The 23,931-nt window shown below is 40.3% G+C and overlaps 1 protein-coding gene and 1 long non-coding RNA gene across 9 annotated transcripts in view; one reads left to right on the top strand and one right to left on the bottom strand.

Annotated features, from left to right (window-relative positions):
• The window catches only part of BEND2 (BEN domain containing 2), a 34,618-nt gene that overhangs the window by 9,893 nt on the left and 794 nt on the right, over positions 1–23,931 (bottom strand). For 3 of the 8 annotated variants that reach the window (XR_012160296.2, XM_073356280.2, XM_073356267.2), the window contains exons 2-7: positions 17,231–17,392; positions 9,462–9,616; positions 6,668–6,739; positions 6,391–6,465; positions 4,233–4,337; positions 118–643 (exon numbers count right to left, since the gene is read on the bottom strand). Coding sequence is in view for 7 of the 8 variants with exons in the window: in XM_073356280.2 (XP_073212381.1) it covers positions 118–643; positions 4,233–4,337; positions 6,391–6,465; positions 6,668–6,739; positions 9,462–9,616; positions 17,231–17,392 (1,095 nt within the window). In the remaining variant the exon portion in view is untranslated. Of the gene's footprint in view, positions 1–117; positions 644–4,232; positions 4,338–6,390; positions 6,466–6,667; positions 6,740–9,461; positions 9,617–13,383; positions 13,584–17,230; positions 17,393–22,908; positions 23,045–23,931 lie in introns of those variants that run through there. The other 5 variants (XM_073356305.2, XM_073356324.1, XM_073356334.1 and 2 more) reach the window with 5 other exon arrangements.
• Positions 23,487–23,931, top strand: part of LOC140915902 (uncharacterized) — a 51,088-nt gene continuing 50,643 nt past the window's right edge. Inside the window, exon 1 of the long non-coding RNA XR_012160318.2 lies at positions 23,487–23,668. This is a non-coding gene — a long non-coding RNA (uncharacterized LOC140915902). The remainder of the gene's footprint in view (positions 23,669–23,931) is intronic.

Here is a 23,931-nt window from a genome sequence, read left to right as displayed (position 1 = left end):
AAGTCAGCTCTGCTCATTTATTTTTGTTAAAGAAAAAAATTGAGCGCCTTATACATGCATTTTATTCACTGTAATTTTCCACTCTACTATACTGAGCATATGTGACTTGTAACTCACCAAAACTAGGATTGATAGAGACAGAAGAAGATGGCAGTTCTTTACTAATATTCGCACTTCCCGGTGAGGCCCGGTAATTCATCATCATGGTGTTTCTCCCCAAACTGGTTTCAGATGGAGTTGGCATCACCGACGACACCATTGGGGAACCCACTGCTGAAGGTGCAACATTGGTGGTGCTTTCCATGACTGTGGTTACGAGATTTGGTTGTGGAGGAAGGTCAGGGATCCTGTTAGCCACTGTGTATGGTGGATGCAGTGAGTGAGTGGAGACTATAGTGGGTAGGGGTGGGCTTTGCCTAAGCACAGGTTGTTGCGATTCAAGTTGAAGAGTTTGTTGAACCGGTTTTATTGCAGAGTTGGCCTGGAGATGGCTCTTTTGTAGCCTAACCCTCATTGATGGGCTATGCCCTGCTTGTCCCGGGGAAGAGATATGAAGACTTGACTCTCTTTCCATTGGTTTCTGTACTCTAATTTTTCCATGGGATAAATGATTGGAACTTCTGTATGTAAATCCAATGGGCCTCTGCAAATGTGATACGAAAACAATAATTAAGGTAAAAATTGCACAAATCTGTTTTGTTTTTTTCCTTCATGAACGAGAGATTAGATCTCATCCTAAGCATTTAGCATTAACTATAGTCTTTTCATAAAGATAGCTCTGACCTCTTGACCATGAATCTAACTACTGCATGTTTTTCGGTCTCTACCTTCACTCGTTTCCACAGTCCAGACACCAACATAGCATTATTCTCTTGTGTTTGCATCCTGATTCTAAAGTTCTTCCCAATCACCTGCTAGCATAACAATCCTTCAAGAGCTAAATAAATAGCTGAGGAACAGACTGTACATATATTAGTAGTTGATAATGGGCATAGTTTTGTACAATATTTGCTGAAAAATTCATCAGTTGGTGTCACCGACCTGCTGAGCTATAAGTTGATGCTCCTGCTGCTGCATTAAAGGCAAAACATTTGGTTTTGCACTTTTTATTTTGGTTGGTTTCTTTACAATAAAGTAGGCCAGAACAGTTTTGTTTTGTCTCAGCTGGACACCCTTTTATCTGTTTGATGCATTAGAAGTGCAGGTCCTATTTCGGCTGGAAGATGTCATGATGACTGGAAATGATTTGTGAAGTGATGACATTAAGGCAGTAGTGGGCAACCTGCGGTCCATCAGGGTAATCTGCTGGCGGGCTGTGAGACAGTTTGTTTACATTGGACTGTCCACAGGCACGGCTGCCTGCAGCTTCCAGTGGCCGCGGTTCACCATTCCTGGCCAATGGGAGCTGTGGGAAGTAGCACGGGCCACAGGGACGTGCTGGCCACCTCTTTCCACAGCTCCTATTGGCTGGGACCGGCGAACTGTGGCCACTGGGAGCTGTGGGCGGCCATGCCAATGTAAACAAACTGTCTCACCGCCCGCCCCTGATGGGCTGCAGTTTGCCCACCACTGCATTAAGGGAATAAAACTGGAGCAATTGAAAGAAATAATAGGTGTTACTAAAAATGCTTTAGTTTCAATAATTAACATTTTGGAGAAAGAATGCCTTTGTGAAACTATTAAACAACAACAGTTATGGAATAAGCGCTAAAAATATACATTCTCTAAGACACCCAACAACTCTTCCAGCAAAAACAGGGGAGGTCAGAAATGACAACAATGATTTGTGGCCTGGACAACATGTTTTACTATCAGAGACTAAAGGAGCTCAATCTAATTTGTTTATTAAGGAGAAGTTTAAGAGACAACTTGATCATGGCCTAAAATTACCTACCCATGGAGAAGCTATCTGAAACTAGAGGATTCTTTAGTTTAAAAGTTGAAGTCAGTAAAGTTCAAACTGAAAATAAACGTAATTTTTAACCGAAAAAATAATTAACTATTGGAACAGATGATACAGGGATGTGATATGTGTTCCATCACTTGAAGTCTTTAAATCAAGACTAAAGCCCAGATCCACAAAGGGACTTAAGCACCTAAGCCTCAGATTTAGATGCCTAAGTCCCAGTTTTAGGCAGCACTGCAATCCACAAAACTCCCCTTCACTGCCACCTAACCCTGTGGGTGCCTACACTCACCTCAGCACCTAAATTTCCAGATAAAAGTTTCCCAGGGGCCTATGTTTCTGGGTGTGCACACTGCTGCCTCACACTACGTGTCCAGATGTCTATTTCTTATCTAATCCCAGTGTGACGCATGAAGCAGAGGAGGACATCATCTATCTTCCCTGCAGGACCTGGTCTGGTAGGCATGCTCTGAGCACACCTAGTAGATCAGGACTGATTCAATATCCAGGAGGAGGAGGAGGAAGAGAAAGTGGTGGTACCCACTTTATAACTTTTAGCACAGTAATTACAGCACTCAGCCAGGATAGGGGAGACCTAGATTCAATTCTCCCCCTCTCTGCCAGAGGGGGAGTGTAATGGGGTGTACAAGCCCCCCCACACTGGAAAGAACAGGGCTAAAGCGCTACTCTGGGCCCAGCCAGCCTTGCCCCAGGATACTCACAATGTCTGCACAAGCTAGAGGAGGAAGTTAAAAAGAGGAGCAGAGTAGCTCAGCGGCAAGCAGATAATGGAAGTGAGCTGCCTGCGCCCTTGGAAAGAAGCACCACAGGAGCTCTTGCTGCCTGAGGCATGGTGATAGTGGCCTGACCAAGCGTATAAAGAAGGGACCTTTGACTCTCTGAAGGCAGAGACTTTATTTGTGTTTTAGCTATTTACTTTACCCTGTAGGAAAAGAGGGACAGGTAGGAAGTATCCAGGGAGTCAGCCGCATAGCACCCTAAGGTGTAGGACTTAGCTGGCTACCATTGGGCCCTGGATCAGAGCCCAGTAGAGAGAGTAGACCAAGGCTTCCCCTACCAACTCCTAAAGTGGGACGACTATGGAAGTCTGTCCCTTTGCAGAGAACCTAACTGGGGGAAGACAGTGAAGGTACAAAGGTCCAGACCACAAGACTACAGGGGAAGCCCTGAATCCCTCACTGAATTCTGAAGACTTCCCCATTATTGGACCCTTGATACATAACCCAAAAGGAGTGAACTGAAAGTGTGACCTGGCTGGAGAGTTGAGTCACTAAAAGGACAGACTGCTGCAGGGTGGAGCTGTATTAAGAAAGGGGTCTTCCTCTTGGGCCTCCAACTTGCCACACCCCTGCACAGTCACTAGGCAGCACTGGTGGTGAGTGTTCCCCTTCCCAGAGAGAAGGGATTTGAACAGGAGTCTTCCAGCTCTCAGGAGAGTGCTCTAACCACTGAGATATTCTGATTTGGGCTTTTCTCAGTCTCCTCTATTGATGCTGTTCTACTGTGTATAAACAATGCAATAGCTATTGGAGCAGGGAGACTTCACCCTCAGTCTCCCACCTCCCCGGTGGGTGTGCTAAACCACTGGACTTAACTCTCTGGTCCAATGACTCTGTATTTATCCAAAGCGCCACAGCTTCAACAGGACAGATGGAGGGAGCCCCACATTAGAATATCCTATAGCTCAGGAATTAGAACACTCTTCTAAGAGGGCTGGGAGATCCCTGTTCAAATCCTCTCCCTCAGGCAGATGGGGGAATTGAAAGAGGGTCTCCCACATGAGTTCTATAACCACTGGTCTAAAAAGTATAAGATGGGTGGACCACCACCTCCTGCCATCTCCCTCCATTTGTATGGAGTAAGACTGGCCCCTCACTCATTCCTTCAAGAAATGGTTTCATAGATTCCAAGGCCAAAAGGGACCACTCATCCAGTCTGACCTCCTATATAACGGAGACATAGAACTTCCCCAAAATAATTCCAAAGCATAGCTTTTAGAAAAACATCCCATCTTGATTTAAAAATTGTCCAACATGGAAAATCCATCACAACCCTTAGCCACACTCTCAGGCCACCAAAAAATTTGTCCTGAGAACCCCTGACCTAGCCTACTAAATTGACTCTGGCTGCTACTACACCGATAGAGGACTGAGCTCACGAATGCCAAGTAGTATATAATAACCTGCCTCTAATGGATGCTAAATCCACTTCTGACCACAGTGGAAGGTAAGGAGAGAGTTTAACCCTCTAATTTCTACTCATGCTTGAAAAGGGACTCTGAACATTTCAGATCTTTAATACTCACAGGTTTGAGGAGCAATGGCTTCATCCGGGTGTGTTGCATTTCTGAAACCTTTCGATGAAGCAGATCAAATTTCTTATCCAACTTCTGAATGGCATCATACATGGCCTGGCAATAAATGTGAAGTTAATGGAATTTTTCTACTTTTAGAGGAAAAGTAAATAAAAAGCACTACATTTAAATTTGACAAAAGCAAGGAAGTCTCATTAAGGTTGAAGTTCCTTCCTTAAGTCTAAACTTTGCAACAGTTCAGTGGATAATAAATACGCTTCGTAAAGTGAATTATAGGCTGATTTACTTATGCACCACAAGGAAAAATAACCACAGGCTAATTTCAAGCTTGAAAAAGCATGCTTCTTTTGGAAGATCTAATTTCAGGGAAAGACTTACTCTTGCTGTTTTAACATCCTGCTGCACATGACCGGAATTGAACGGTTGTTCTTCCTACTGAGCCCAATATACAGCTGATTTTTATCTAATATAATGGTGCATTTTATTTCACATTGAAGAGATATCAAGCAAACTCAGAAGTAGACAAGTGGCACAAGAAGAATTATTATGTGTTATCTGAAGAGTCATACTACCTTTAAATCATAGGCTTAACACTACTTTATGGGTAGTTAGAGACCTTTAAAAATAGAATTATCTATTTCCAAATACGTGGCTGAGATACTGATAAATAGCTCATGAGGTATTGATTTCTACATCACTGATGGGAAATATACCTTGGAGGAATCTGTATTCCAAAGTAAGATGACAAGTGTAGGTGCTCCAGAGAGCAACAGTTTCAGCTCCAAGCCTCAAAATGATTATAATGCTGAAATCAATTGCATACCCATTGATTACACTCAAGGGAAAAAAAACACAAACAGAATTTGAAAAACACTTGGTTGGTTGAAAGTAGCCAGAACATTTTGGCTGATTTTCAGTCTTTTTTCAAGCTCAGAAATTTGAGTCTCCCACAGATTTAAAAATTGACTTTGCCTTACTTGGAGAATCCGATATGAAAGTTTTAAAGTAACAGTACTGTAAAGACCCTAAAGACCCCAACATGTCATAGATATAAGAGCCATGTAAATCAAACTGGCGTTCAAAGGCCAACAGCTGTCCATACATACAAACTTAGGAAAATCACACACCTGAACAATTTTGTCTACTATTATTACTAGTAACACAGAAGGTTACTGAACTAAATGAGTAGAGAGGAAACAAGTTGTGTTTTCAGAGTATATGATCAGTAGCACTGTTTCCAAAGCACAGTCAGTTTCTGCTGCTTTTTGTGTAGTTCTATCACACAACAATTCGGGAGAGAAAGAAATTTTTAAAAAGAATAGAAAATGCGGCTATAAAACCAAATTTGAAAAATAAAATTAACTAGATTTGAAGTTGATGCTATTGCTTTAGTAACAATAGCCCTGCATAAATTGAGACTCCAAAGCACCATGAAATGCCTCAGCATAATAAGGTGCAATAAAAGCTTAAATTGTTGTGTATTAAAAGCAATGTACAATGGCCTAATCATGCAGCCCTGGTGCAAGCAGTAAGGCATACATGACATTAATTAACATTTAGCTGTAAATCACTCCAGAAGGAGATGCTCCCTAAAGGACAGAGGGCCAACCCATTACTTTAAGGAGTAGCCCTACTATAACTGGTCACCTGTATGAGTAAGATATTCATTTAGTTTTAACTTCACTGGTGCAGTTATTCAGCTTGCCAGTTACTACTTCAGATAACATAAGCAATAAATTCTCCTAATTCAGCCTGAATAACAAGATTCTGAATAAGGTAATATTCTAAAAGCAAACATCAGATGCCTTCAAAATCTATATGCCAAACATTTCCCATTACCTTGCAATTCCTTGAAGTAAATCAATGGACTCTGTATTACATATGTTGTATTACTACTGACCTTTGGAGACACTCTCAGGTTAATTACATTGTAAAAGGCTCAGTGGCTGCATATAAAAAAGTCAATCAAAAATAAGCAAAATGCATTTACAGTTAAGTCAAGTGAAGTTTATAGAAATGAACAACTGGGTGCAATAGAGTTGCAAATTGCTGTTATAGTGGCACATATACAGGGATAGAAACAGGACATAATTTTGCCTTGTTTTTTTGCAGAGGTTTATAAACTATTTCGAAGATAAAAATGAGGTACCTGACAATAGTTGAGGACTTCCATAAGGGTTTTCTGCTGATCTCCTGTGTAGGATGCTTCAGAGACAACACTTCCCTGTTTCATTTCAAAATAAAGAAGCTAAGCTGAAACTTAAAATCATAATGCTTTGCAGCCAGAAACATATAGAGAAACACCGAGCTTTAGGATCTCATATCATGTTAAAAAAACAAACAAAACTGTTTTTGTAATGAACCCCCAAAGCAACAGTCATTACCAACAAAAAAAGCAATAAAAAAAAATAAAAAAAAAGACTTACACATTCATAATCTGGTTCATATTCATAAATAACGCTTCCACCATCTTCATATTCTGTTTCCCTGGATCTTATCTGGAAAAAAAATATTTGGAAACATGTAAAATTAGGAGCAATCACAGAATACAAGGCATAAAACAGTCTAGATGAGGGATTCTCAATCTTTTCTTTCTGAGGCCCCCCCAATATGCTATAAAAACTCCACGACCCAGCTATGCCACAGCTATATGCTTTTCTGCATATAAAAATTTGGGCCAGCGTTAGGGGGTAGCAAGAAGGCAATAGCCCAGTGCCCCATGCCACAGGGGGCCCTGTAAAACTAAATTGCTCAGGATTCAGCTTCTGCCTAGGGTCAGAGCGAGTGGGGCTTAGAGCCCCAGGCTTCAGCACCATGCAACGGGGCTTCGGCTTTCTGCCCTGGGCCCAAGCAAGTGTAATGCTGGCCCTGCTTGGCAGATCCCCTGAAACCGGCTGGCGGCCCCCCAGGGGCTCCCAGACCCCTGCTTGAGAACCACTGGTCTAGATGACCTATATATTTTTCTGGAACCCAAGGCACTGGCTTCATATATTAAGTATAGCAACTAATGAGGAGGATGTTTTCAAACACCGCAGATTAATATAGATTTGTTCTAGTATTAGTCACATTGTAACTGTGACATAAGTTTTCAAGTCAGTTTTCCTTTACAGGGATTACAAATATATATACATATCCATGTACATTTTACTGACACTTGAGTTTATTAATAAGTAAAGAAACAAAATCCACATTTTTCACATCTTGTAAGGTTTACTTGCTGCATGTCTCTCAGCAAGGACAAAGCTACCCAATTTCACTTTTGTTTGTAGTCAGTTACTAGTCAATATCACTTTCAATTACTCATGTACTAAAACAATGGAGAAGTGTTTAGGCTGCAGGGAATGGTTATTTAAAAAATTCACTGCAATTTAAAAAAAAAACAAAAAAAACAAACCTGAAATCTTTCCACTGACTGTTTCACAAAAAACTTATTTTTTTACAACTAAGGCCTTGCCACTATGTAAACAGATTTAACTTATATCAGTTTTGAAACAGATTTAGTTAGAACCAGTGCAAAACCATGTTAGATGTTCTTATTTTGGTATCTCTTAAAACTGTTCTTATCTCAATTTAAATAGTTCTGATCAATTTAGTGAATTATTTGTATTTTGGTAAACCCTAGAAGCCAGGGCCCCATTGTGCTAGACAATGTACAAACATCTGTCAGGTTTAATATCAATTTAAGAATGTCTGCAAAGCCTTTTGTAATGGTTTAAATGAGTCAATTTAAAAGTCAAACATTTGTTTAAATCAGTGCAACTTTGCTTGCAGACAAGTCTTTATATGTTGGGGTAAACCTGATCTGACACTGGGTGTCCTTGTACTCCTGAAACATTAACGTTCTTTGGCATGGCTCTTGGAGCAGTCACTATTGCTATGCAAGGATGTGGCTGGAGAGTTAAAGGGTGGCCTTTCCCATAGGAATGTAGGGCTCCATGAATGTTTTCAGAACAGAATGCTACTTACGATAGCTAGGAGCAGGCTCTAGGTTATGTGATGCTAAAGTGGATGTAAAAAGTTAAAAATAAAGATCTTTTGTTTAGCACAAGCTCTTCTTTCATTAATGTGAAGAACAAAACAGCCAGGGCCTGGTCTCTTCTTCAGGAAAGACCATTTTAAGTAAAATAGCAGACACAACAAAACATACAGGTAACAAAAGAGCCCATGGGAAGTGCCTCTTTAGAAGCTAGGGGAAAGAGGTATGTGTACACTGTTATTAAAAACCTGTGGCTGGCCCATACCAACTGACTTGGGCTCTAGGACTCTGTGAGGTGGAAGGATCCCAGGGCTTAGGCTGTAGCCTAAGCCTGAACACCTACCCTGCAATTAAACAGCCCTGCAGCCTGAGCCCTTTGAGCCCAAATCAGCTGGCACAGGCCAGCTGCCAGTTTTTAATTGCAGTGTACACATGCCCATAGTGTCCCTTGTTATATGAAAATTTCCTGTAGACAGGAATCAACAGTGCCACCCGGTGGAGAAAGAGACTTAAAAAATTAAAATAAAGATGCTCATTTTACATGTAAGATGTGAGAAGCCCTTCTTGTCCAGCATAAACTATTTTGCATTTGATTTTTTTTTTAATTACACCAAATTTCTGTCACACTACTCAAATGAAAAACTATATAATGTGTAATATTGGCAGAGTTCAAATATAATCTGGCGCCCTGTTTTAGTACTGACAAGACCACTTTGTTGATATTTAAAATGTAAACTTTTTTTTTTATGTTCTTCAGCTGGCCATTAAAGTATAGCTCTGTGCTATGAGCCAAGTTCTGCCCACAGATATGCATCAATGTGCGAGATGCATGGTCTATTTTTGGACATAGTTTGCCCAATAATTTGCCCATCAGTAACAGGTAAGGAACGATGATTGGTATCATTCCATCTCGAAACCTGTGGGAAAGGAAGGAAGCGTCCCTAATGTATCCTACTTTTTAGAAGAATATGAGTTTGCATGTCAAAGGTTTGCTTGCAGGACCAATCCTTAGAGTGTCAGCTTTTCAGGAAAGGAGCGGTCTCTTCCTCTGCGCATGTACAATGCCTACCAATATGGGGCTCCAACCCTTATAAAAGCTTCTTGACACTACCGTAATACAAACAATAATAATCCACAAAAGGGGGAAGTATATAAGACAATTCTCTCACATGAGAACTGGAATTGCTAATAGCAGTGCAATTTGCCTGACAAAGCAGAGCAAGCGTTTGTTTAGATACACATACCATGCTATTTCTCACCAGAGAGGGGGTAAGTCGTCGTCTTTTATGCAAAAAAACATACTCCATTTCTTCTGGGTTCTGACCATCTCTCTGCACACCTGCAGAATGGCTCATCTGTGACACCACTGGCTCACTCAGTACTGACAAACCTTCCCCTCCTACAAAAGCCAAAGTTAAAAGAAAGCATGTTAGAAAACTTCTCCCACTGAATTGACATGAACTGTTTCAGGGAAATTCTATGGCCTGTATTATACAGGAGGTCAGACTAGATTATCACAATGGTCCCTTTTGGCCTTGGAATCTATGAATTAGACATCTGTCATGAAAAGCAAGAACAATAGCTTATTTTTAAAACTGCAGCATCCTGGCCATTTAAGGTTAATTACTATCTAACTACGTATCAAGCACTAAATTATTTGCTCATTTTATCCTCTAATTAACTTTTATTAAACTTTATTCTTTCCAATTCCTCCTCAAAATGCATTTCATTTGCCATACTTTCCATTGTTGACTTTCACTCCTGAGTACCTACGCCTCTTCTTGCCTTATCTCATTCTTCATTTAAAACCCTCCCCACAACAAAAACCTAGGAATCAGAATTTAAATGCATTGTTCACAACGCGATACAGAACTCACCGTTATTTGTATTTTCTTTACCCTCATCTTTCCCTTCCCTAAGTATTCACTCTGTTTATCACCTTCAATTTTTGAGCGTGTTTATCTCTGTGAAGAGCCGTGTGAAGAAAAAGGTCTGGTCCTAATCCCTGCCCCAAAAAGTTGATGATCTAGAGCAAACTAACTGATGTTGTTTGATAAACATTTAACAGCAAAACTGTACATCTGCAAACAAATGCTTGACATTGGCCAACTTCTATTTTAATACTTTTGTAACTTTTACATGACTGAATTAAGTTTGCCTGCAATTGATAGAAAAAAAAAAGTTACTGCTTCTTGAAGGAGAATCATATGCCAGATTTTATCCTAAACTTTACAACCAAGTTAGAGGGCCAGATCTTCAGCCCATCTCAAGTCTCCTTTGAACTGGCACAAAGGGAATTAAAAATAGGGACAGGAAAGGAAGGGCTAACAGGTGATGTGATCCTGGCTGGCAGCGTTGCTCCTTGAGAGCTGCTATCTGCCAGTGCAAGTCCCCTTGTTATCTTGTGCTTCCTCATTGGTTTTTTTCGTATTTCATCTACTAGCGCTCATCTTATACTTATCAGAGGGGTAGCCGTGTTAGTCTGTATCCACAAGAACAACAAGGAGCCCAGTGGTACCTTAAAGACTAACAGATTTATTTGGGCATAAGCTTTTGTGGGTAAAAAAACCCACTTCTTCAGATGCATGGAGTGAAAATTACAGATACAGACATAAATATACTGGCACATGAAGAGAAGGGAGTTACCTTACAAGTGGAGAACAGTGTTGACCAACACTTAGGCTGTAAGCTGTTTGGGACAAGGACTCTTTTTTTGTTATGCATTTGTACAGGGCCTAGAGGAATGGGGCGGCCCTGATCTCCCGTTGCGATTCCTAGCTTCTATTGATTTACAAACAAATAATTATTAATATACATGAGGCTCTTTCAACTTGCAACATGATTGGGGGTGAAACGGAGAAAAGAGTGTAAAGTCACCTATGTTCTCACCTCAAAGATGCACCATATGCTGCTTGAGGCCACTTGGGGATCTAGCCCATAAAGTCCAGAAACACAGTTTAAACTAGTATGGATGACTTGCAACACAGACAATGCAAAAGACTGCTCGTCTCTCTCTCTCGCTCACACACACACCCCCACCCTCTCCTGCTCTGCACTGACTCAGCAAATCATAGGCCTAATCAATTTCACCTCTCAGGCAGTGGGAATGTCTCTCACCTCTTCATTCTGACCTTACTACTTCCCCTCTAGCAACCTAAGGTCCCACAAATCATAAGAAATTCCTGTATGATGGAAGTTCTGTCATGTCTCTAACTACATCGTCAAAAACAATGACACTACAATTACATACAAATTCTATGCTACAGTTGCAAAGTCAAGCACTGAGAAGGTATGACATGCCAGTTTAAGACTGTCCATAAACATTTTTGGAAACTTTGCAGCAACCCTTTAGCAAATTCTACTGAGCATCTGCAAATGGCAATTTCCAATGGCTTGGAACTCTGGCAAATCTTCATGGATTTTCATAGGGAAAGCGAAAGGCATATCTCAGCCTCCAAGCCTATTCTCCTGCCAAAATTTCCAGTTCCTACCTCAAACCCTAAAAGTAGAAGAACTCTTCAAAGAAAAAGCTCTTAAAAGAAACAGCTGGAGGCAAAAACATTAGCAGAATTACTTATTTCTGCCTAATTTTATTATTTGTATTACTGTAGCACCGAGAGCCAGTCTGGACCAGGACCCCATTGTGCTAGGTGCTGTAAAAAAAGATGGTCTCTGCCACAAAGATCTTACAATCTAAGTATAAGACATGAGGTGACAGATAGATAGATACAGACAAACTGATGGGGGAGTACAAGGAAACAATGAGACAATACTGGTTAGCATGACAGGCAGTGGTCTCAGCACACCAGCGGCCTAACCATTGCCAATCTTTTTGCAGACATTATGGCAAAAAAAAATTTTAAGAAGGTATTTTATGGAGAACAATGAAGTGGCTTTGCAGATGTTTATAGGGAGCTGCTCCCAAGCATGAGGAGCAGCATGGAAGAAAGAAACTTGTTGAAAAATGTAACAAGTGGACAATAGACACTGGCAGCATTGGCCAATCTGAGACAGAAGTCAACATCTTGATAGTGAATGAGAGATGATAGTTAGAGACAGGATAGGACATGAACGGCTTTGTAGGTGCAAACAGAGCATAGCACAATGGGGCAGCCCTGATCTCCCATTGCAATCCCTAGCTTCTATTGATTTACAAGCAACAATTTATGCTTGATGCAATAAAAAAAAAGGGGAGCCAGTGGAGGGATACGAAGATAGGAGTGATGTGGTCAAAGTGATGGATTAGGAGAATTCTCTTTGTAGCAGCAGTCTGAATGGATACTAAAGGGGCAAAACTGCATTTGTCAAAGTCAGAGAGAAAGACATTGCAGTAATTGACAAGTGAGATGATGAGAGTTTTAGCGGTGTGAAGGGATATCAAAGGTCATATTTTAAAGATGTTATGCAGAAAAAAACCCCAATATCTAGACATAGCCTGGATGCGAGAAAGGTCCAAGATGGAGATAACAGCTAGGTTACAGGCCTGAATGACAGGCAGGACTGTGGTGTTGTCCACAATGATCAAGAAAGGAGGGGATGGGGAAACGGGGGGTATGATTAAGAACTCTGGTTTAGCCATGTTGAACTTGAGCTGATACCTAGATATCCTCAAAGAGGTTCAGAGATAGACAGACGGACACTTCAGTTTGGACAGAAGACAGGTCTGGAGTGGAGAGGTAGATCTGAGAGTTGTCAGGGTGGAGATGGTAGCTGAATTTGCGGATGAGATTACTCAGAGATAAGGCATAGTACAAGAAGAGAAGGGGACCAAGGACACAGCCCCATGGACTCCCAGAAAATAACTTCATTCTTGAAAATTGCTGAAGCACTTTTCCTGAAACTTTTATTAAAAAGTTATCAGCTTAATCCAGAAAACAAACATGGACAATTTCAGTCCAAATGGTTAAGTCTGGAAAAGTTATTTTGATGCTGACAGACCAGATGTCAGCTCATGACAAAAGCCCAGGGCCTCAGTGAACAATGACAAACCCATAGCCGGAAACCAGTCCGACTTAAATAGACATTGGTGTTATAAGAATGTGTTTAGACTTTATGGAATGCTTGTAGGATGCTACATGTATTAATCCTACATATACTATCTGTATCTCATGGTATAAAGTTATATTGAGTGTTTGTGTTGTAAACCTCTGTAATTGTGTAACTCACCAAACAAGAAAAGCAGCATTAATGAAGGTAAAGTGCTCGTCCTGCAAACAAGATGGCCCAATGAAGGCAAATGAAACATTGTGTAGCATCAAAGGACAGAGACCTTCTTGACTGCATTCCTCACTCCCTGCAGGAAGGGAAGGCGTGTGCATGAACTCATCCCATCAGCTTGGATTCTGGAGTGAAGGGGATAAAAATGCCTGACAAGGAGAAACTGGGTGTCTTTATGCGGTCTGGACTCTAGGAGGCAAAGATTCCTAAACACAAGGAGGAGATCCCCATGATGCTTAGCTTGGGTCACCCCTAGAGGACATATAGAGCTGCTTATTATAGAAGCTTATATTACCTTTTTAAATCTAAGACTGTAACTCATTTGTGCGTATGCTTCCTGTTTTAACTTTGTAAATAACTTTATTTCTTTTCTTACTTAATAAATCTTTGGTTAGTTTATTACAGGATTGGCTACAGGCATTGTCTTTGATTTGAGATCTGAGTACAATCGACCTAAGGTGACTGGTCCTTTGGGACTGGAGTAACCTGAATATTGCTGTGATTTTTGGTGTAAAGTGACCATCTACCATATAGTCCAGCTTGCCTGGATGGCAAGATATACTGGAATGCCCAAGGGGACTGTCTGTGACTTGATGTTAAGACTGTTACAGTACTTTAGGAGTTCACACTTGTTACTGGATTGGTGAAATATAATTATAGAAAATACAACCAGTTTGGGGATTCTGCCCTTCTTTTTGACAGTCTGCCCTGAGGCTGGCGCTCTCAGCTGTGAGCCACTCAAGACAACATGACAGTTAACAGCTGAAAACAGGGGCTTTTAATTGTAAGTGCTGGACATCCTCAAATGGAATAGCTGCCAACTTTTACTTACTATGACAGCAGTCTTTAAAATTCCTTACTTGCCTGCTATTTAAAAACACCCACCACCAACCCACCATTTGGGGGGGGGGGCACGCTGACAAAATGATCATCATGCTCCCTCTGCTGATTCTGAAATAATAGTTAAATTATCCTCCGAGACTTGGGCTGACATCCATCTGTCACTGCTGGTTCACAAACAGATGACCTGGCATGTTTGTTCTGCTGTATTAGAAAACAAAAACAAACAAAATACCCCTCACTATAGCTGGGGAGAGATGAGGAAAAGAAGGGATAGGGAATATCAATGTGTTTTCAAGTGGAAATCTACAAAAACCAAGAGTAAACTTTACTGTCAAGCAGAAAACAATAGAAAAAAACAGTGTCAGTGTTATGAAAACATGGGAGATGACTTGGATCCACTGAAGAGACATCCTGACTATAATCACTTTATTGTGTTTAGGACCCTTTTATGCAATGCTTGTTTTGTCCATTTCCCAGGCATGGATGGTAATTTTGCTTTTTTAAAAATGTTTTGCTGAATACACTAAACCAGTGATACTCAGACTGAGGCTCGCGAGCCGCAAGTGGCTCTTTAATGTGCCTCCTACAGCTCTTTGCTGCACATGATATTAAAACACTGTGTGATTTAATTACTAACCAAGATGTTTTTACTATGTTATTAACCAATTGTAGTTGATAAAATAATAATACTTGGTCATTTTGCTGTGAGAATAATATACATAAAAAACTAAATATTTCCTGTCATACTGTTTAAATATGAATATATAGTCCTATAGTAAATTAAACCGTGAATTTACACTGCTGTGGCTCTTTTGGGTTAATGAGGTTCCTGAACCACTGAGGTCTGAGTATCACTGATCTAGACTAACTATGACAAACTAAATACATTGGGACATGGGATGTCACACAGTAACATGGGAAAGTTAAATCATCAGTATTCTGTGACCTCTCTGGATGCCTCACAATAAAGTCACAAGATAACTTTAATACTCAGATACTTCTCATGACTTGGAGTAAGTAATACAAAATGCTATTCCTTTCAGTTAACACCACTTCTGAAAGCTTTTCTTGATATCATAGACTCTGTCTACATGAGCATTATCTAGAAGCATGTCTTGTTGCAGTGGCTTTATTATTACTTGTGCTATACGTCCCATCTAAACTATGCTTTTGATGGACCTTATTTATTCATGATAGGACTTGACACCCTCCAGTTTTGCAGTTTGGATGGTTCTGACCCTGAGCTGTACTACTGCCTTGGTCTTTACAGGAGTCGTAGCACAGCACGGCTTCATCTAGAACGCACAACTGAATTGTGTCAGGGATGACCTGATTACACGAGGGAACTCTTATTATGGTAATTGCTACAGTGAAACTGAGATAATAGATTAGACTGGTCAGGAAAACCCAGGTTAGAACCTTTGTCTCAGGAACCATATTTACACGAGGTTGTGACTAACCGTGTTTCTCTGCTATAGCTTATAGCATGTATCAGAGGTATGAGGGGACTGACTGGACACAGATAGGATCTGCTTCCTTGTTAGAAAATACTAAGCTGTTATAGAATGATGGGACTCTTCCTGTAGATGTTTGTTTTTCATTTCTCTCGCTAATCTCATTTAGTGTTTACTTTGATGCTAGTGGTAATGGTTGCACTGTTTTCTTCTATTCCCCATCTGTTTGTAGCTACCAGTTGTGTCCTGTCAGATACTTAAAACGTAACCTCTTTGGAAAAGGGTCTGTCTTTTCATGATATGTCTGCACCTTTCAGGTCGGAAAGGAGGATTGTGCTAAGGGAAAAGGAGGATCCATGCACATGTATGGCCCGAACTTCTATGGGGGCAATGGTATTGTTGGTGCTCAGGTACTATGATGCAGTGTGCAAATGTCTAGCATTTTAAAATCAAATTAAATCTCACTTAGAGAGGTTCTGTGCCAGCGTCACCTTTCTTGCTGTGGGCCTGCCTGCAGCAATCACTGCTGTACGTGGCCATAGTCTAAATTGGTTTCCACTTAATCCTTTCCAAGCCAAAACATATAGCTGAATCTAACAGATTAAACTACTGATATTAGTTAATGTTATGTGAAAACTAGAGTTAAGATTTGATTCCTGTTACAATCTAATGGAAATGAGTTAACAGCCTTTGTAGCTATACTCTTCATATATACTCTTCTTCGGGGGGAGGGATAGCTCAGTGGTTTGAGCATTGGCCTGCTAAACCCACGGTTTAGAGTTCAATCCTTGAGGGGGGCATTTAGGGATCTGGGGCAAAAATTGAGGATTGGTCCTGCTTTGAGCAGGGGGTTGGACAAGATGATCTCCTGAGGTCCCTTCCAACTCTGATATTCTATGATTCTATAAATTAACTGCCTAAACACATATACTACCTTCATTGGCATCTTGTATCCAATAGTAAGCAAGCAAAGTTTCTCAAAACTACAACCCAATTCTCCCCCAGACAGAGTTCAAAACATTAAAGGGTACCTACAGTCGGCAACACCCCAACGTAAATGACAAATTTACTAGAATAGTGCATAAAAGAATTTTCATTGTATCCCAATTAATTTAGCTAAATGCCACACCTACTGGGCAGCCAGATTTCTCTGGTCTTGTTTTTTCCCCTCCAAATTACATACTAATCTTCTTACAACAGATTCTATTTTAAATAATGAATTCCTATGTATATGTGAGAAAAACAATTCTTAAACCTTATTATTGAGATCACCACTAACAGGGAACATCCTTAAGGGGAAACAGATTCTAAAGTTACTTGTTTTAAACTATACTATCAAAACTATCAGCTATTAATAAGTAGCTTTTTAAAGGTTATAGAGTCACAGACAGAAGAGAAAAAGTAATGGGGAATATAGTGTTAAAGATACAATGACTGAGCACTCTGCCAGAAGGATGGGCCATGGGCATTAACTCCCAGAAGAAATTAAGTGTATTTACCATATGTAAGTTGAGTCATGTAGTGATCATCACGGTTTACTTGAGCATTTTGTTCCACTGACACGCAGCCTTGTGTGGACAGTCCATTTTCTGCATCTTCTATTTCAGAATTTTGAATGATCACAGCTTCAACATCATCCTCAACTCTCACAGAAACATAATCTAAAAGCATGTACAGAAAGAAAGAAGTCTGGACACCATTCTGTATACCATTCTAATGGCAGTAGCATATTCACCACACCTAGTACTACCCACTTATTTGCACTGTACAATAGCTTAGCTACAATTAAACTGAAATTTGAGTGTTTAAGATTTAAGTCATCTTCCAAGACATGCATTGTGCTTCTAAGTGATATTAACAAGGGAGAAGGTTACAAAGCACGTTGGGTGAGATTTTAAAAAGCACTTGGCATCGGCCTAACTGTTTCTACAGACTACGAACTGTTAGGCCCATGAGCACTTGTGAAAATCTCACCCTTTATGTTTAAATACTCAGTGGCACTGAAATTGGAGAACCATTGAGAAAACAGAATTACCAAGAGCTATCAAAGTACATCAGTTCACAATTCCATACTTAGTTGTTATATTATGGTAGCATTTGAGCCCAAACAGGAATGAGGTCCCAATACGAGAGACACTGCAAATATACAGAAAGACAAAGGCCCTGTCCCGAAACGCTTACAGTCTAACTGTAACATGCCAAATGTTGACACAACCACAGTAAATGCTCTGGGTTCAAAATATTTGCCCTGCAGTTAAGTCCAGCATTTCCTTTATTTTGAAAAAACATTTTTTTTAAAAAAGTACATGCAATATAATAATGTTAAAGGAACAATAAGACTATAAGGTCAAGCACTGAAAAGTTAGGAAGAGTCAGAATTCAGGCTGCCTGTGCAAATATAACTTAGCCTCCTGGTGCATATGTATTATGATACTATCTTTAGCTGCATGCTATTTTTCCAGAGGACCCCTACCTAATTCAGTGAATAACATGGACTGTGCTCTGGGTATGAATCTGCCATCTTTCCTCTTTGCTCCTATCCAATCCCCACACTCAGTTTTCTGATCAGACCAAAAATGGGATACAGAGCCTTTTCCCACCAGGTCTTTAAAAAGCTCTTCAGTAACACAGTTTGAGCCTATTTACTCAGGCAAGACCAGATCATATTATAGCAGTGTTTGGGCACTATCACATTATGACACATTGACTCAGCATGTTAAAGGTCCTCTCAGAGAGGTACTTAAGCACATGAGTAATACCACAAGAATAAATGGGATTACAGCTATGCTTAAACTTAGGCACTGGCTTAAGAGGCTGGCTGAACTGAGGCATTATATATATATATATATATATATATATATATATATATATATATATATATATATATAAAATGTGTGTTATGATGAATATATATATAAACAAACGGGTGGCCAAACTGTTGCTCCCAAGCCACATGTGGCTCTTTAACAGTTGAAGTGCAGCTCTCAAAACCGCCTCCACACATCCCCATTCTCCACCTACCAGACTTGGGACCTCTGCCTTGCAGTGGGTTGATGAGCTGGGGGCTTCTGCACAGAGGGGAGGAGGGTCTCAGGGCTTCAAACCCACAGGGTGCACCTGCTGGGGCTTCAGCAGGAGCAGGGCTGAAACCCCAAGCCCTGGCAAGCATCTCCCGAGGTGCTAAAGCCCTGACTCCTGGCAAGTGTACCCCGGCTCTCAAAGTTCTGAATATTGTCATATGCAGTTCGGCAGGCCAGTAAGTTTGGCCACCCTGATATATAAAATAATGAATTGTCAGCAGCTCAGACAGGTAAGTCTGATCTAACTGATATAGCCTTTATTTTAAAACTTGTATAATTCCAAAACAAACAAGAAGTTGCTATCTTGCTTGACTGTTGATGCCAACAAAATAATTATTCCTCAGCAGACAGATGCATAAGAGAGGCTGGAAACCTTCACAACTGTTTTAAAAAATATTTATTTGAATTGTGTGTTAAAAACAGTTTCATATGAAACTATATCTTTCCCAATAAACTGACTTATTTAAAAAAACAACTGTGGAAGTTTGCAGACATCTGCAGATCAGCCCTTCCTGTCTCTCAATTTCTGTCAACAATTTGGACTTCTTGCTGGAAAGTAGCAGTAAAATGCAGCATTCAATGAGACATCAGAACCATTCAGTTATGAGGAACCTAAAACAATGACAAGTATTTCCAGAAAAAGGAAGCATATTTTGAATATTCAGTATAGTCTGCCACTATAATCTCACTATTTTTACTAAAGTGTCCATTTAGCTGATCACAGCAGTTTTAGTTCAAAGGGAAGAATTGATAAAGGAACAAACCCCTTTGCGATTTTAGAGGGAATTACTATTTCTGCTGCTTTTGGCATTCTCGGAGATGTTTAATAAAAAACAAACTCAAGTGTCATTAACACTCCTGATCTGTTATTTGAACCATGAATGCTTACCAGTAATGAAATGCTCGCTGAGAAATGCTAACTGATAGCAGCAAAGATCTAATGGTAAAGACTGGTGGCCCATGGAGTTCATGAGTAATGGAAGAGACCTGGCAACTGGGTAACGTACTACTAGCAATTGCTGCAGGGAGGAAGGGGAGTTGAGGATCCAGAAAATCAGTACCATTTTTTAATTTAGGCTTGTGGTGTAAAATGCATAAATGGAGATAGACTTGATTAAACGGCAATGTCATCTAATACTAGAGAGTTTTTTAAAAGTAAAGCGTAGTATTAATTAAATACTGGATATGCCCTCTATCGGGGGCACACTGTCCTACACCAGCAGAAGAAATGAACCTCATCATTTAATAGATCACTTCTAATTTTAAGTTTCAGAGTAACAGCCGTGTTAGTCTGTATTCGCAAAAAGAAAAGGAGTACTTGTGGCACCTTAGAGACTAACCAATCTTCACAATGTGTATGATAATCAAGGTGGGCCATTTCCTGCACAAATTTGAGAGAGTTGTCACTTTGGATGGGCTATTACCAGCAGGAGAGTGAGTGTGTGTGTGTGTGTGGGGGGGGGGGGGGGGGCGGAGGGTGAGAAAACCTGGATTTGTGCTGGAAATGGCCCAACTTGATGATCACTTTAGATAAGCTATTACCAGCAGGACAGTGGGGTGGGAGGAGGTATTGTTTCATGGTCTCTGTGTGTATATAATGTCTTCTGCAGCTTCCACGGTATGCATCCGATGAAGTGAGCTATAGCTCACGAAAGCTCATGCTCAAATAAATTGGTTAGTCTCTAAGGTGCCACAAGTACTCCTTTTCTTTTTTCTAATTTTAAGTATCACAGTCATACAGTCTAAAAGAAAAATGTTTCACCTATTCAGGTTAAGATATCCACGCCTTCAAAACCTTAGTACAAAATAACATTTCAGATAAATATTTACTCACAGCAGTATCTATAAAAACAACTTCTCTTTATAAATGTCTGTGCTCTTAAAAATGAGAAATCAATAGCACACAGCAGACAAATGCCATGTAACATGTAACACAGAAACTAGAATTAAGCCACCAAAATCTTTTTAATTTGTGCTGCAAACCAAGATTTTAATCCAAATTCCTTGGAATAATGGCTAGAGCATTAACTGACTATGTTAAATCCGCAATCAACATAAGAATGGTCATACTGGGTCAGAGCAATGGTCCATCTAGCCCAGTGGCCAATGCCAGGTGCTTCAGAGGGAATGAATAGAACAGATAAGCATCAAGTGATAAAAAAAAAAAATTACAGAGATATTTGTAAGTTTCCAGTAACTCTTTCATGGAAACAAAAAAAATCATAATTAAGAAAAATAGTGTCAACTATTCTTCAGGATTTGCGTTGTACCTTTTCAAGGGAAAAATTACTTTCACCGTAAAATGAAAAAAAAAGCCATACTGGTTCTTGGCTGCGTCATAAATTAAATAAATGTATTTAGTACTACTTCTTTAAATCATTTAACCAGTCATTCCAATGAATTAATAGGCTAACAAAGTTCTGCCTGGAAATGTAACAAGGAGTAAATGTATGTCCAAAGAAAGCTTCAATCATTTAACTCTTTTCTTGTTCAGAATCAATACATACCCTGGGTTATGCTGTTTAGAAGATAGCCAGTTATTTTCAGTAAAGCAGCAGGATACTATATGCTGTATGGCCCTATGGGATATACAAGTGCACCTCATACTTTGTACATTCAGAGCACAGGAAGATTATTATAGACACAGCAGAGCTACACACTAATTAAGACATTCTGTGCCACGTTTTTGTCAGTTTTAACAACATTTTATGGTAATTATTTTAGTTATTTCAGCATTTTTCAGTACACTATTTATGAGGAACTCTAGTTTGCCTTTGCACAGAACCATCAGAATCTCTGCATGAAAGTTAAAAGCATTTAAAAATGCAGGGCGGCTGCTTCATGACGACTTATATACAGATAAAACTGTTCGTCTGACTGCATCAGTAAGATGTACCACAAATTTTAATATCTTAAGCTATAGCCTATATCTAGCAAGATCAAAATTACTGCTGTCAAAAATTACTACTGTCAGTAGTGACATTTGAACACAAACTCTTACGGAGCCTGGTTTCAACTGAGCAGATGGCTTGCTGACTATTATGCTACTTTCCTAGTTCATTTTCACCCACTAGGAGTGCTTCCCAAAGCACTTTGCTCTGCTTGCACCATTAGTTGACTCTGGTTAAATAACATTTTTCCACTCATTTTCACTTTCTGATGATATGCCAGTGTGAATTACAAAGTGCACAGCATATGTATGTTGTTATTTTTTGGAATACAGAATGCCTGTGTTCTGAAAAGTCAGTATATAAAGGCATTGGAACCTGTTTGACATATGGCTTGCTCTGAAATTATTGGGAATGCATGTTTTCATGCATGTGGCTTCATTCATAAAAGCAAAACCATTATTTGATACAGGTGGGTTTCTCTCTCACACATACACAGACTCGCATGAATCCTTCGTTAGGAAACAATTTTTAATGTGTAGCTCTTCCTTGATTTCCTTCAACTTTTCTCTAAACTCATAGATTTTGTATCAGACCTGCTTTTCCTTTTGGCTGAGGACAGATGGCTATGGAACTCTCTGGAAGCAAACAATACCAATCAAGCTATTTATTGATTCAAGAGATGCACGGTATACTAACATTCGGACATACAAAAGTGCTGGCAAGATATCTATTTCCTGGTCCTAGTCACATGATTACAGTCATATGACAGGGAGTCAGTCTTCACTGCCTTTAGGGCTACTGTTGCAGAAGGCACTCTACCTTTCTTAGTCATGATTGCAGGATGATGCCTTCTTCACTGCTTACAGGCTCAGGATCTGTTTTCTGATTCTCTGTTTACCAGCATGGTGTACTTCAAGTAACATTTTAAAAAAATTGCTCTGTAGGTTATTGGAAGGCTCCAATAGTCTTGTCTGAAAGTTTGTCATTTAGCTTTGGGTCTCCCACAGCCCAACAGACAATTACGTTTTTTTGTTTGTCAAGATTACCCCACCCCCAACCAAACTGTAGCAATGAAAAGCAGAGATAGGAAAATAGTTTAAACGGAGTGGAGAAAAGTGAGATGGATGAAAGAAAGAGGAACACAGTAGAACCATTGCAAAAAATACACTGCAAAATATACACAAAAATAAAGGGTTTGAAGATTACCTATGAAGAGTTTTTCCACAATAAAACAGAACAGTATGAGGAACTCCCCACACAGCCTGCTCCAGAGCTGCCTGGAGACCCCCTGTGAGAATTGTATAGAAAGACTCAACAAACTGAAACGTTCCATTTCCTATCACTTCCCATTATAAGATCCTGTTTTTAGTTGCTTATAATTTTGCTGACTTCAAACATTTGCATGGAAATTTTCCATGGTGAGCGTCTGCTTCTTGCTTAATTTTTTGAGAACATTTCAGTAAAAACAGTTCAGCCATTTCTTAAAATGAGCTTATGGGGAAAAAATATGTTTTGCACTTGTTAAACAGCTGCGAGAAAGTTTCAAGAAGGGGTAGCCCCAACATGCTTTGAAAAGGGGTCTGGAAATTTGGAAGGGGGCTGGAGTTACAACAGAAATTTGCCTTTTTACGGCCCCTGAGAAAATCTGCACAAATTTGGACAAGTTACAGGCCCTTGAAAAATCATAGCGTGCACATGCTCAGTTCAGCCTTAAGAGTTTAGCACACTAAATTCTCCAAAAATCCCATCGGTACTGGCCACACTCCAGCCTGGATTGAACAGGACTTCACTTTTTCTATGACCGTTTCTCCTGGCTGACCAGGGGGTGGTGTCACTAGGCACGAAAACAGAGAGCAGGGTGACTGTCCCATCTCTGCTCTCAGTGCTCCCCCATGTTGCCACCCAGAAGGAAGACGCCACCTGACTATAACGCAGAGAGTGCGAAGGGGCAGGCAGGGATAACGGGGTAAGTCAGATCTGCAACCACTTGCGACTGCGCTAAAATAATAAAATAAAATAATAATAACGTTGAAAGAAAGTTAAGGGGGCAAATCAAGTTACTCCTCAAAGGCGAAGAAAGACCAGCATGAAGGCAGGGCCGGGGGTGGAGAGGGCAGCAGCTCCTGTCTGATCCTCCCCCACCCGGAGGGGACAACGCCTGCTGTCCTCATTGAATTGCCCCCCACAGCCCACGCCCGGGGGGGGGGGGGGGAGGAAGCGGCACCTCCT

Source organism: Lepidochelys kempii, chromosome 1 (assembly GCF_965140285.1).
Source record: "Lepidochelys kempii isolate rLepKem1 chromosome 1, rLepKem1.hap1, whole genome shotgun sequence".
Lineage (NCBI taxonomy): Eukaryota > Metazoa > Chordata > Testudines > Cheloniidae > Lepidochelys > Lepidochelys kempii.
Note: the sequence above shows the minus strand (reverse complement) of the source record. Positions and strands in the feature narration are given on the sequence as shown.